At 41.2% G+C, this 14,497-nt stretch overlaps 1 protein-coding gene across 1 annotated transcript; it reads right to left on the bottom strand.

The window, feature by feature from the left end:
- Window positions 1-1,393: 1,393 nt before the first annotated feature.
- Window positions 1,394-13,529, bottom strand: LOC111870817. The gene is made up of 4 exons (XM_023863380.2): window positions 13,124-13,529; window positions 8,181-8,302; window positions 5,847-6,023; window positions 1,394-2,853 (listed from the first exon to the last, which is right to left on the bottom strand). The coding sequence occupies exons 1-4, from the start codon at window positions 13,132-13,134 to the stop codon at window positions 2,726-2,728; spliced, it is 438 nt and encodes a 145-aa protein (XP_023719148.1). The 5' UTR covers window positions 13,135-13,529; the 3' UTR covers window positions 1,394-2,725.
- Window positions 13,530-14,497: the final 968 nt, after the last annotated feature.

Genomic DNA, 14,497 nt, shown 5'->3' with positions numbered 1-14,497 from the left:
CGTATAAAGGTTATAATTAAACATTAAATTATCAACTACGAGTTTTCTTGTATATGTACAGTAACTTTTAAAGGGCAATGTCGCTTTCAAAAAATTCAAGTAGCAAAAAAAGAACTATTGAAAGTGAGCGCCGTGTTTTTCAAGAAAAATGGTGAATCGCTTATTTCTGTTGTGAAATAGAAGGTAAAATTACATGTTTGATTTGTGGGCAAAATATAAGTGTTCCACTTTAGGTAATTATACTGAAATTATTCCTAAATAATAAATAGAATTAAATTTCCTTGTATCAAAATCTAATGTATACTCGTATATCTATTTTGAAGTGCGGCCCTGGACTATTATTTATAGGGTTGAGGTGGCCCTCTGTACAAGTTGAGTTTGACATGCCTGCTTTAGAACCTACATGTTACCTCTTCTTCGTAGGTCTTCTAGGATTCTTTATTTTGTATTATATTCCAAGTTCGTTCTTAGGATTAAGTAAAATTTCATATTCGGTAAATGTCGTTTTCCTAAATATCTCCAGAATAATTACTCAAATTAGGCCACGGCAAATTTTTTCCACAACCGATAAAGTGAATTGGTCTCTCATAATACTCTCAATTCGACGCCGTGTAGTCTGACCCACCGACAATGTCGTTGAATAAACTATGAGTATGAATAAATAAAAAACTATCCATGATATGTATACACTGGCCGTCTTGTAGTGCACTCAGTTTCACCTGTCACTTCACAACATGTTTCGGCAACATAGTGCCATCATCAGGTGCCCTAATTACGCTAATCTATTGCATTGCTTGCCCTCATATGTTTTCACAACACCATTTAAAAAGTATTTAAAAAGTCCGTATTTGTCAACTATGATAAATTTACTAAGACTTGTTAAGATAATTCATCTTATTTGTCTTAATTAAAACTTGCATGTGGTTCGTTCACTATGGGGTCGTTTTTCTTATTTTCTGTGTAAACCGCGTCTTGTGATGTGTGTTCCCTTCATAGCTGCGAGTGTTGAGGGCAAGCAATGCAATAGATTAGCGTAATTGGGGCACCTGATGATGGCACTATGTTGCCGAAACATGTTGTGAAGTGACAGGCGAAATTGAGTGCACTACAAGACGGCCACTGTATACATATCATGGATGAAAATCAGTGCAGCAGGACGCTATAATATAACAAAATAAAAAACTACTTTAGTCATTTCCATGCCATTCGGTGTGAAAGTGAACATGAGGCGCGGAGATGAAACTCCGCAGTTGCATTCTTAATCCCGATCTTAGATGGAAATAAAGGCCCAAATTAATGTCCCCGTCACAGTATATCGGGTAAGAGTTGGGGAAAACGGAAGACGATGACTGGGAAGTTTACTGCAGTATCGACATTAATGCAAATGTTTATATTTGAAACAAGGAAGAAGGAAATATTATATATTACGACCGTAATGAGTCACAAATGATTATCATAAAACAAGTAAATCGAACCTTTACAGTTAGAATAGTTGTATTTATGAACAATATAATAATATATTCTACAGATATCGTAGATGAAATTCGGTCTATCACTATGTCATTATCTGTTATTTCGTGTCATGAAATCGTAAAATCTCTGAGGCTGAGTTCCCACATTGTTCCTGTTTGTGATGAAATATGACTTTCACCCGCAGGACCAAACTCCATCGCATATATTGGCATATCAATCACTGCTAGTGGACGTTAAGGACGTCTCATACAAGGTTTTGACCTTCGTATCGACAGTACTTAAGTTCCCTCTATTGATTCAAAGATATTAAGATAATAGGCAAGGCTGAAAGGATAAATTAGAATAATATCTAGTTCTAATATATGATTAGAGGTTTTCGTAACTCTCGTAACAAATCCATATTTTGTTATTTTGCATCATGAAACCATGTAGAATGACATGTGGATACCAGTGTTTCGGAGGGACGTAATACCACCATCTTAAGTCATTAAACCCTGAAAATTGTGGCAGTATGTTCCTCCGAAACGTTCGAATTTACTTATCAGACTATACGGTAACATATCCCAGAGAGTCGCAATATGAATCAAATTCAGAATTGAATAAAATAAACAAGTGAGAGAACTTTGCCATGTGTCGGTTATCACATTAACAGCTTTCCTTTATTTCTCCTAGTCCTTTATCTCTTCCTATTTCCCTCCATCATTAGACGAAATGGTGGAATGATAAGCCCACACTTGCTGACTTTCCTTGTGGCATTCTTTTGTTTTTTAATTCTTATTATTGTTACTTCCGCTATATATTAACCTAATTTATTAGTCAGATAATAATAAATATTTAATATTTAAGCTATTTATAGTTGTCATATAATATCAATATCATTTACTACATCTACACGCATAAAGTCCTTGCATGTATTTACTGAAGACTGGATTCTGTTGTTGTCTTTCGTATTTCATTAGTATACAATGACGCCAGTAAAACCAGCACGAGAACAGAACATTGATGCAGTAGCTGAGGTGTGAAGAGTTCAAGTCCAAGCATCTTTCAGCACCTTGATAACTTCCGAACCGCACGACCTCACATGTTTTCCTACGCGCAACACGTTGATAGGTATCTGACTTACATTCTAAAGACCTACACATCAGTCTGCCCGTTTTAATTTGAATAGTTTTCCATTCCGCAGCGCTCCAAACCTAAGACCTACATGTAATATCACAGTCTGTTACACCGCTGGAAGGATTTGTTCGGAATGCTATGCGCTTGTAGATGGGGTTGTCCTTCGTGTCTGCATTCTCGTGGCGGCCATCCGAACTCTACGCTGTTGCCTCCGCTCCTCTCGTGCAATCGATGCATAAGATGGCGGCGGCTCGTCGGGGAACACTGTAATTATAAAAAGTATACAGTGTACGCTCAAGAGGCACGTTCAGTAGAAGGAATCATACGTGATGTGCTAACATTTATGCTAAAAATTATTATAATGAAATAAAATATTATATTTATTCGGATATGTTCTTACAAAACAAAAAAAAAAACTCCGCGGTCTGTAGTCCGCAAGAGCGACTGCCGCTTGTCGGCGAAGTTAGTGACAACTTTTGCGGATAGAGGGTGTCACGTGGTCAGCACAACGGATCCCCACGGCCGTTAATCTCAGTTTTCTAGACCGGATTATCTGTTTCCTTGAAATAACTCTTCAATTATCCTCACGAGGCTGAGTGGACCCCGTTTATGTTCTTATATTAAATTATATTTTAATTAAGTATATCTGCAAGCAGGCCTAGAAATACAGATGGGAGGATGCTTTGTTTAATTACAGTCTACACTAAGAGACTTCAGTAATACTCGCATTTGTATGTGTTCGGTAGACCACTGTGGACTGGTGAATGTGCAGGTACATTTAAGACAGAAGGAAAAATGTATTGACTATAAATTGTGCGTTATATTCTTGTTTACAATTAATTTTCGAAACTGTTTTCTTTTCGATAAATATTGTCACGTGATTGAGTATGACTAGAAAAGAGGTTTGGGTTGGTAACTGGATTTATTGGGCGCTTACACTCGTAACTACAAATAATCACGACAGTCTCACGGAGTTACACATTTCAAAGATCACCGTAACGACAGCACACATATAGCCTTCCCAGTCTTCACTAGCCTTTGCTTGGTAGCGGCTTCAACGGCGGACGTTCGCCTCAACATCTCGAAGTCAAAGTCAGAGTCAAATTATGTTACGAACGACGGTCAGTAGGCCAGTCTACATTGGTATCAAGCCCCATCTGGGCCCCAAGACTAGATTTTTGTTACAGTTAAGACAGTTTCGGGTTTGTGGATGTGGGGTGCCCTCTCTGTCGAGAGGACGGGTCTGTCGTTTACAGTCGCTGCTGGTTCTCTCTAGCGCAGTTATTCTCGGTACGAGCCATGCGAGACTGATGACCATATTTTACTGGCTCAGATTCGAGACTACCAAACATGGTGGGCGAGGTCCCCGTATTTATATCCCCAAGGAACATGAAGGCCTGGTTATACCCCAAGGCACTGCGTTCCCTTTTCGTCTCCTCCTACTACTAGCAGGGCTAAGCTAGTCCTAATTATATATCCCAGGCACGGATCATACAGGAAACATCTCTTTCATTATTGCGTGTTCTCTCGTTTCCAGGGAAACGTCCACAGAGCTGTTACCTAGCAACGGTTGTTAGGCTGTCTCCTGTTTACACAGCTGTTACTTCGCAATGGATCTACATGTCACGATATTTAAGGAGATAAGCTCCAGATACTCATAGAAACGTACGTGTATGCAGGTTTCTGTGTAAAGCACCTGTTATTTTTCTAAGATATAAACCAAAATTTTAAAGTTTTGGCAAATTTTACTAGAATATTCTTGTCTAAAATTTTATGAAATCCCATTCAGCGGTTCTCGAGTAGTTCAATGCGTACAAGCACACGTACCCGCCGAGCAATTTTACGAAACTCTCTGCAGGGCTGCAAATGAACCCAAAATAGTCGCAGCTTGCGTGGCGTATTTTTGGGCACCGAATAATTTTAGAGATTTCCTAGCAGTCGTATTGCCAGTAGGTATATTTAAATCGAGGCCCCATATAAATGTAGGTTACAGTGATGGATCAGTTAATGTCATTATACCGAAATATTGTGTTGCCCATTTTTGTTATTCTTAAGAAATCGCTTAAACTATGTCTGTGACATTATACCCAGGATGATCCACTTGCTCCAAAAGTACAAAATACTAATATCCATGGATTATTCTCCACAGACGCTACATCAGTGTTTCTCAAACTGTGGAACTGGTACCTCTAGGATTACCAAAGCAGGTACCCAAATTTTTCATTCATATTTCTGAGCAATTCCGTCGAAAACTGCTATTTTATGTGCTAATTCTGTTTTGAATCGACTCAGAATAAGTTTGTATATGACAGATATAAAGGTTATCTTCGTTCATTTATGTCATAGTCCCATTCAAAATATTGACATAGATTGTCGAAACAGTTTTTCTTTCAGGGTCCTGTGATTCATTTGACTGTTTCAAAGTTTCCAAGCAGATAATTTTATAACTCCTGCGCTAGAAACTTTAATAGAAATATCATCTTGTAAAGACAGTTAACACCTTGACTTAGGTGTATTGCTTGACTTTGTCCGCAGGAGTATCTGCAATAAACTAATTAGAATGTTTCAAAGTAAATATCTAAAATGTGTCATGGTAAAAGTAAAAAAAAAAGTGAATGTATCCCTGTAACAGGTCGTGGAGGCCCATAAGGGCTGTGAGATGTTGAGGCTCCCACATTTTCTAGAAAATCGGCTCACAGATGGCGGCAAAGCCTTACGCACCGGCCGCCCTTTACCCCCAAGAATATTCCAAGATCATTCCTGGTACTCATTTCTGTTAGAGACTGAGTCGAACCCAGGGCCATAGTGCGGCTGGAAGGATTAGGTCAATTGAAACAAATCCAATGGCCTCATCGGGACTTGAACCAGCGACCTTCTGGCTTGTAGCATAGTGCCTCAGCCAACTACGCTACAGCGTGCCCCTTCCAAAACCATGATGGGGTTTCAAAATATATTAAACGGAAGTTCCTTTGAACCGTCACCATCTTGTGTGAATCACTCCGAGTGAGCGTCGCCTTCGATACGTTGCGCGCGCAATATACATAAGTTGGCCTGTTGTATTTATTTTGTCCAGTAAGTGAATCGTATTCACGTGTGTCCTTAAATTTTTACAGCCATAATAACACCTACCATCACCGCGGACCTTCGAGCGTCTCTCAGCCGTTAGAATACGCCGGTTAGTTAAAACAGACAGTATTTGTCTGCTGTAGTTTCCGTTCTCGGAAGTGTAATAATTCTGACACTATTATATTATATACCTGGAGGGGGTTTGTAGGGCGGGGGACGCATCGAATAAGGGGGCAGCTGCTGTGGGAGCGGATACACTGATTCGTACAATACTGTGTCGTGTCCCACTTCTTCCGAGTAGGTGCTGCCAGAGGATCGCCGTGTCTGTGGCGGTGTGCTGCCGATCACTGCAATGCTGGTGCGGCGCGCTGGAAATGAAAGAAGCGTCTTGTAGGATTCGGCTGTTTTAAGTACCTCAGAAAGCCGCTAAAGGCATTACATTAGTACGCCCACTGGGCATTTTATACGCCAGGCTATTTGTTATAATTTATCCTTGTTTGAGAGATAAGTTTTAACGGTAATGAATTTGAAGATTTATGTCTTCTGGAATGTGGCGCCGCTAGTGTGGTGGATAGTTACCAGAATTTCACGCTATTACCCAGAAGATGGAGGTAACAAGGTACAGGAAAACATTTTTATAGTTCGGAGCACTCTGTTGCATCGATCTTCATGGTGGTACAGTGAAAAGTTGGTAGAAGGTAGTAATATTCTAATTTTTGTCTCTTTTCACGCTTCTGGGTCACAGCCAGAGACGCAGGATATTAAGGACTCCTTGGATAGGAATTATCTAACCCTTTTCAAGGTCTGTACAGTTGTGTCACGCCTAAAATATCTTTGTGGTTGCTTCATCGTCAGATAGCTACGTAGCTCTTTATGACGTCATCGTGTACGAGAGTTACTGGATTCCACTTTCAGCAACGACAGAAAGCAAATCGCCATACCAGAAATCAGAGGATGTTTCTTCCGTATTGTATTGTATTTAGAGAGGGTGGGTTTCCCCATGCACTTAGACCAACTGTTGGTCCATTGTGCGTCCCCCTATGATATTCTACCAGTCTCTATTCCCTACCGATACTGGTGTGTGCCATCAGTCCCGACTCAGCCAGCGAGTACGGCCTCTGCTGGCTCAGCGGTATCTCGATGCTTCCCCCATCTACCAGAGGCGTTAGAGACTACTGTTGGGCGGGAAATGTCCTGAATTTGGCTCAGTGGTCCCCTTGGGACATGAGGTTCTTTTACGTGCCGTAAAGCTACGACACGGGACCCACGGCTTAAAGTCCTTCCCGGAGGACTTGTTCCCTGAATTTTTCCGCCCTTAAAAATTCCACGACCTCCGCCGGGTTTGAACCCGCGTACCTTGAGTCACGAGGTGGGAACGTTATCCCTAGACTATGGAGGCCGCTATGTTTCTTCTGTAAGATATGGTGTACCTTCAAGGACGTTTCAGACAGACATGGACATCATGCGGCTTGCTTAAAACCTGAGCTTCTTAGTTCAGGCTGTTTTCTGTAATAACGATTTTCTTTTTAAGCTCAAATATATTCTTAATTTCAAATTTATGAACTCGATTTTATAAATTTTCTGTATAATTGAAAGGCAACTTTCATAATATGAAAAGGGTCAGCGCCGTAATATCAGCCGAATTAAATCCTTAGTTTAGCCGGGTTAGCTCCGTCAGTCTACTAACTAGGCTACAGACTGTACGACCGGAGCAGAGAGATTTCACCGCTGCCGCGTTCAGATCGACTCTAGGGGCCACCCAGACATTTGTGTGGTGCGGTATGTGAACTACGGGCCTGCTGTTTAAAGAACCCCTATGAGATGTTTTCTTATGACTGTCATCATCATCATCATCATCATCATCATCATCATCATCTATTTCCACAATAACTGGTACGAGTCGTGCGGGAGACCCCCTGAAATATATCTGTTTTCCACTGATCTGGACTTGCAGCTTAGGGTTGTCAGGGTAAACTACACTGTAGAGCTGATACAGGTGACACGAGGTTCTCACAGCAGTGGTTATATGGAGTACTATCTTCTGTGATAGGCCGCGCCATAGCTCAAGCGGTTAGTCGCTGGCTTCCCACCGCGGCGGCCCAGGTTCGATTCTGGGTCTGGTCAAGTTGGATTTGTGGTCGATAAAGTGAAGCTGGGGCGAGTTTTCTCAGAGTACTTCGGTTTCCTATACCAATCTTCATTCCACCAAATTCTCCATCATCATAACCACCAGGAGCAAGCTACAATAGGCCAATCAGTGGCCGTCGTGCCGAGTGGACCCAGTTGGACTCCAGCCCCCACTAAGCGAATTAAAAAAAAATCTTCTGTAATGTGACGCCGCTCTCTGGTCCGGTAGAAGTACTCAGACGTTTAGGAGGAACATATTACCTCCAGCTTCATCTACTGGACTACCCGGCGTTACATTCCAGTTCCTACGTTTCTCCGTCACTACGAGCCACAGCATTTAAGCTTAGACCAGAGCGCAGTAGCAGTGCCGCAGTGGCTATGCTGTTTCCGGAACTTACAAATGATGCTGTCCTCTCCGGAAGCACGATTTCGGTTGACCAGAGAACACCAGCGATAACAGGCGGCCAGCAGGATAAACAGGCACAGCCCTGCCGCTGCGATGAGCACGACTCTCATGGCACTGGAATACAGAATCCTTTCCTTACAATCTGATTGTTTTTACATGTAAATTGTTACGTAACTCTTAATGTTTTTAATTTATGTTTCTTAAATTGCTCAGCATATTCTTAACATTTTTCGCGAATCGTATATTCATTTATGGCTTGATGTTAATCCTGTTTTGGGTAGTTACATTGTGTGGAGGTGAGAAATGTCAGACACACTTACACCCTGAAGATGGTGGCAGCGTCTACTTCTGAAACATCGGCAGTATCTCCCACTACCACACGGCGTAACAACTCAAGAATAATATTAACCACCATGAAAACGTAAAATCGGTAATAAAACGTAAAAGAGGGCAGTTGTCCGTGTGCTTAATTAATTAAGAACCACACCATAAAGATATATGAGGTAGTGGAGGTATAGCTCCGCTATTTTTGACCTCGGCACTAGTTGGTGGTGAGTGGTCAGCCTCATGTCCCAACTTCCTCCCCCCCCCTTCCTATATCAGTTGTGTAGGAGACTGTGTGAGCACCAGAGCCGGTCTGGACACTGTGGAGAAGAGAAAATTATATTTCCTCTGCTGGGAATCGAACCCCGGCCGTCAAGCTGGTAGCCCTTCTGTATACCGACTGAGCTGTCGCGGCTCTCCAAATCAGTAATATTTACAATTTATTTAACGACGGTCTCACTAGCTCAGGAAGTTCAGAGTCGGAATGTAGGAATACTCAGTGAACTAAAAAGACGTGGATGGGCGCTGCTGTCGTCTAATTTCGGCTAATATCCCGACGTTTACTTGAAGAGACTTGAGAAACCACGAGACACCTCAGGATAACATGAATCCGGGACCTCCCGATTACGAAGTGGAAGCGCCATCCCGTCGACAGTGGCGTTTGGCATATGTGTTTGTACGATTTCAGTCTCAAGGTCAAAACATGCAATGCCTCGGCAGATATGCGACTTTTGACAAGTTTCCTGGAAGGCATCACTTGTTCGGTAGCACGCGTACCGGTTAAAAGTTACTCTGTATGCGTGTGTGGATATACGTATTTATGGATAAGTGCATACCTCTTAAATGCGGAATAATTCGAAAATAAAATAAAATAAACATCTTAAAGAAGCTAAAATAAACTAAACCATGCATGCATTTTTCATATAACGAACACAGACTGATAGAGATTCTCTCTGAGTTTCTTACAGACTTCACAGACGGCCGTGCCATAGCTCAGGCGGTTAGTCACCGGCCTCCCACCGCGGCGGCCCAGGTTCGAACCAAGGTCAGATCATGTGGGATTTGTGGGGAACAAAGTGGCACTGGGGCAGGTTTCCTCTGAGTATTTCGGTTTCCCCTGCCAATTCTCATTCCACCTACCGCTTCGCACTCATCATCATCATCATCATCATCTGGGAGTGGTGGACTAGGCCAAGCAGTGGATGATGTACCAAGTGAACTCAGTCTTACCCCCCCCCACACACACACACAAAACTTCACAGACAGAGTGTGACCTTTGTGAGGCACACCAAAGACGTCGATCCAATATTCCTCTAGTTCTTTCTTGACCTTTACCAGAAGCGGGCACGACCAGACCTTGCCTCTTGTGGACACACACCCTTTGGTTTCAAACTGATAACATTACGCGTGAATCATCATCTGTTATACTGGATCTATCCGCAACCGTTTACGAAACTTCCATTGGTTGACTCTTGTAACAGAATTCGTTTTCGGATACTGAATAACACAGAATGCTTTGTTTTCTGCTGATGAAATATTCAAAATACTTGAGCGTCTAGCGGACATAAAGAGAACCACATTTCTGACTGGTGTCACGAATAATAGAAAAGAACAATAGATCAGATTAGCTACCTGTCAGTGTATGTAGCATAAATGTGAAATGAATGGTTATTGTGTTGTTAGTACGAGTATCTAAAACTGTTTGTTTCTATGAGACAAACACCGTCTTAAGTGTAACAATTTAATTGTAGTTCTTTTTTCTTTCCCTCCTCCACACTACATGTTTCGGCCCTAAATGGCCATCATCAGGTGTGTATTCTTACGTAGCTGCTACACTGCCTGTTAAAATTTAAAATCACCAGTATTTCTAATTTTTAAATTTTAACAGGCAGTGTAACAGCTACGTAAGAATACACACCTGATGATGGCCATTTAGGGCCGAAACATGTAGTGTGGAGGAGGGAAAGAAAAAAGAACTACAATTAAATTGTTGCACTTAAGACGGTGTTTGTCTCCTATATATTGTGTGAGTGTAACAGGATGCTCAAATATAATACTGTTTGTTTCGTTTTGAATTACTCTGTGTTTGCCACCGCAGATCGGCGGATGCTCCTTACGGATATCCGTATGATATGTCATAAGTATTTGAATGTTCCAGTTTTATTGACTTTTGTTCATCTTACTACCATGATCTACGTTGTTTCAAAGAGATCAACTAAAATTCGCTTAGTGGGGGGTGGAGTCCAACTGGGTCCACTCGGCACGGCGGCCACTGATTGGTCTATTGTAGGCTGTCCCGGGTGATTATGATGATGGAGAATTTGGTGGAATGAAGATTGGCAGAGGAGACCAGAGTACTCGGAGAAAACCCGTCCCAGTGCCACTTTGTCCACCACAGATCCCACTTGACCAGACCCGGGATCGGAAACCGATCGACTAACTTCATGAGTCTTTCTTGAGACATTAACAGCCACTCAGCCACTTCAGTTGAAACACTTTCAATAATTCTGACCCCTCTTATACGCATCACCGAGCACGTGCCACTCTGCTGCTTGTTGTAACTGATCATGGACTGCAGTTCACAAATATGATTAGATTACAAGCCATTGAACGTTTGAAGAGACACTGACGAATCGTCGTTTTGATAAAAACAGTGTCTTGCTATGGGCGGGTCTCATTGACGCTTAGCTATGTTTCTAGACCTGGCATTTGGGTGGCGCATAAGGAGAAGTGTGGCAGCAAATAGCGGAGCAGTGGTTGTAGCTATAATTTTAGCAGGCGGGAGGGTAAACATTTGTTTTAGTGACCCATACACGCACCAAACTCTTTATCTCAGTTAATTCACTGGACCAAATGTACTGCATATTCCGCCAAGAAAAGTCAGAACTAATTGTGAACCCCCTGCATGGCTTCTATTACTGGATTGCATCTTATCTCTTACTGTAAAGAAGAATTAATACTTTTCGTGTTACACACGACACCCTTTGAGTTGAAGAATATCTCACATTTAATTAGTAGTTAAAGATAGCTCGTTTTAAATTTCGGTAATATAAATTGTTAGTTATGTTAGAAAGGAAATATTAAAGGACAGGGTTAAAAATGCACTGCATCTTAATATTTGACTTACTGCATATTAATATATTTACTGATTATTTCTCAGCTAAGATCAGCTGGCAGGATGTCTGTGAATAATGCGTTGGAGGGATATAGTCTGCCCTGATCAAGGCAATATCCTAGAATTCGCTTGAATAGACTGAGAAAACCACGCAATACTTAAGTCAACGCAGTCGGATCACCGAACCTTGATTGATATCCACTTTAGTGTGATTTTGGGTATATATGATTATCTACCACGTTCTTAAATTTTGATAATTTTAGTTGATATCTATAAAACTCGGCCTGAAGATCTTGTCCTTAAAAGTCACCCTGGGTCCATGTTTAAAATTAATTGATTGAAACACGACAATCATTTAATAGTTCTGATTACGGTAATACTACAGTACATTAAATTTAAGATCTTGAAAATTCATTGAACACTATACAGAATGTTCAGGGATATTTTTATATGACGTGTGATATGCATCTGTCTATAATGTAGGAAGAAGCATTTCTTGTATTTTCAAAATAATCTTACCCGCACGGTGACGTTGCAGATATTTTAGGCTATGTAGACCAAAGGAGCAGACACTAGAATTTGCTAGGTCTGTCCAGTATAATCATTAACAAATTACATCGAATATTTTCACTGTATTTTGCCAAGGGGTCGGCTAGACGCATCTCTGTAATTCATAGGCGACAATATTCGTATTTTATCTTACGCACACACATTTATAAAACGTTATAGTGTGACCAAAACAACAAAAGCTTATTGTACGGAAGACAACTAAAGCATGTTAAATTATGCTGTAAAGATACAATAGGCCCATACCCGTAGTACACAAAAACAAGTACCCGCTATTGGATTCTTGCCTGTTCTGACTGATCTAATCACACTGTCACAACATATTTATTAGTGAGAACTAATCAAGAAGTGGGGAACTCTAAAAACCTTTCCGTCGCAGTGGCTGTTAAGAAGAAAAAGGTCGAGTAGCTGCGGCTGATGATTAGAATGGATCAAACAAAAGTGGCTAAAACGCTTTCGAGAGCCAGCCAGAACGGAGATGAAAAGTACGAAGGTCCAGACGCATAGGGCCGGAACGCGTAAGCTATTATTTACAGAAACTGAAGTCCAAGATATGGAAACAAAGAATAGAAAACATGGACATCTTTATTAAAGAAGGACAGGGCCCTTAGACGGCCATAAAGCCAAGGAGTAATTAATTAATTTTAATATTATCATCCATTTTATACCTGGATCTTCTGCGTTGTCTTTCGAAATGAAATATTTCGATTAAAACTTCGTTATTTGGAGCACTGGAACAACCACTTATAACGTAGTGTGATTTATATATCTCCTATGTTTATGCTACGTGTCCAGCCAACATCTTCCCTTTTTAATAACTCACACTAAAATATAAAGTGAAGAGTACAAACATTAAACTATTAATTTTGTAATTTTCTCCAACCCACCCTTACATCAATATAGCACATATATATACTAATTTACCATACCTTAAATCCATGTTTTACAGTCGTTTTGATTCTCACGGGTTTAAAACATTGTTGTCACATATTGCAGAAATCATTTCACATCCTCACCACAGCGCTGGCTGCCATCTGCACCGCCGTGTGCTCTGATGGTGTCTCTCCTTATCAATCAAGCCCTTATCATTTGTCATTATCAGCAACGGACGTCATGACCGGGGGAGTGATAGAGCAGGTAGAGTAAACTGACAACATCGCAATAAAATCCTCTGCCAATTTTAACGCTATGCAATAAGAGGACGGATCTGGTAGTTGTCTCTCTCGCGTCCAAACTCTGTGATCTTATTATTAGCCGATGACACTCGCATCTTCGTGCGCTAACTGACAGTTTCCTTGTGTGCAGACCGTTTATTTAGCATGCATCTTCAGATTGCCGATCCGTTTGTCAGGATTTGCTGACATTTTTAAGAGGATATGAGTACAACTGATTAAATGACTAGCGAACGAACCAACCAAACAAGTAACTTAATAAATAACGAATTATGTAACTATCAAACTAGCCAATTAACTAAGTAAAGTGCTAATTTCTTTTCCTTGGCACTAGAGCCGCAGTGGGCCTAGGCCTACCTCCATGAACTTCTCCGTTCACTTCGGTTTTTCTAGATCTTACACATTCGGTAGGACCCCTTGGCCGGGTGATCAGCTCGTCGCAAGGCCTCTACCTGTACACAAACACAGAAAAACGCACACACACAAACTAAACATCCATGCCCTGAGTAGGACTCGAACCCACGATCCCGGTTTCCAAGCGAGCGAAGACAGTACATGCCTTAGACCGCTCGGCTACCGTGATCAAAGTGCTAATTAAGGATCCAACTAATTAACAACAATTGTAAGTAACTAAATAACCTTTCTACCACTCAACTAAGCAAACAACATACAGACCAGACAGGACCAGTTTTGTAATTTACTATTCCCTTGCTGCAGAATCTCTCGCAAGCAACAGATCAAGAAATTCCTAGCTTTTTTGACACAGAACCCTGCCAATGGATCTTATCGTGAGCGAGCTGAATTTAGTACATTCCTACACAGACTAGTTCTTACTAGACCGTCGCATCTGTCTCCTGTGTCTCCCAAGCGGACTCTCGCCGTGTGTCTCTTGTGCAGACCTTGTATTAAATTCTGAGTACTAAACATCTTCTTGTAACCATTTTTAATTTAATCTCTCCGACGATACTAGACGAAGAATATAAATCATATTAAGTGATTTCGTCCACTCCAAACATCTGTTTCTGATGGGGATGTTCATCTCTGAATTTTCCTACATTATTCCGCTTTATTTCTTGTCTTCTCTTGTGTTGTTTCTCCGAATATAACGTCTAGTATTCTTTGGCCAGCCCT

The sequence above is a fragment of the Cryptotermes secundus genome, unplaced genomic scaffold (genome assembly GCF_002891405.2).
Source record: "Cryptotermes secundus unplaced genomic scaffold, Csec_1.0 scaffold499, whole genome shotgun sequence".
In the NCBI taxonomy this organism is placed as follows: Eukaryota; Metazoa; Arthropoda; class Insecta; order Blattodea; family Kalotermitidae; genus Cryptotermes; species Cryptotermes secundus.
Note: the sequence above shows the minus strand (reverse complement) of the source record. Positions and strands in the feature narration are given on the sequence as shown.

Bases quoted from the DNA above. Each gene is read 5' to 3' on its own strand.
- LOC111870817 (XM_023863380.2), bottom strand. The intron at 6,024-8,180 runs GTAAGTTCCGGA...TTTCATTTCCAG, and splicing joins CGGAGAGGACAGCATCATTT to CGCGCCGCACCAGCATTGCA. The intron at 2,854-5,846 runs GTATATAATATA...TTATAATTACAG, and splicing joins GCCCTACAAACCCCCTCCAG to TGTTCCCCGACGAGCCGCCG.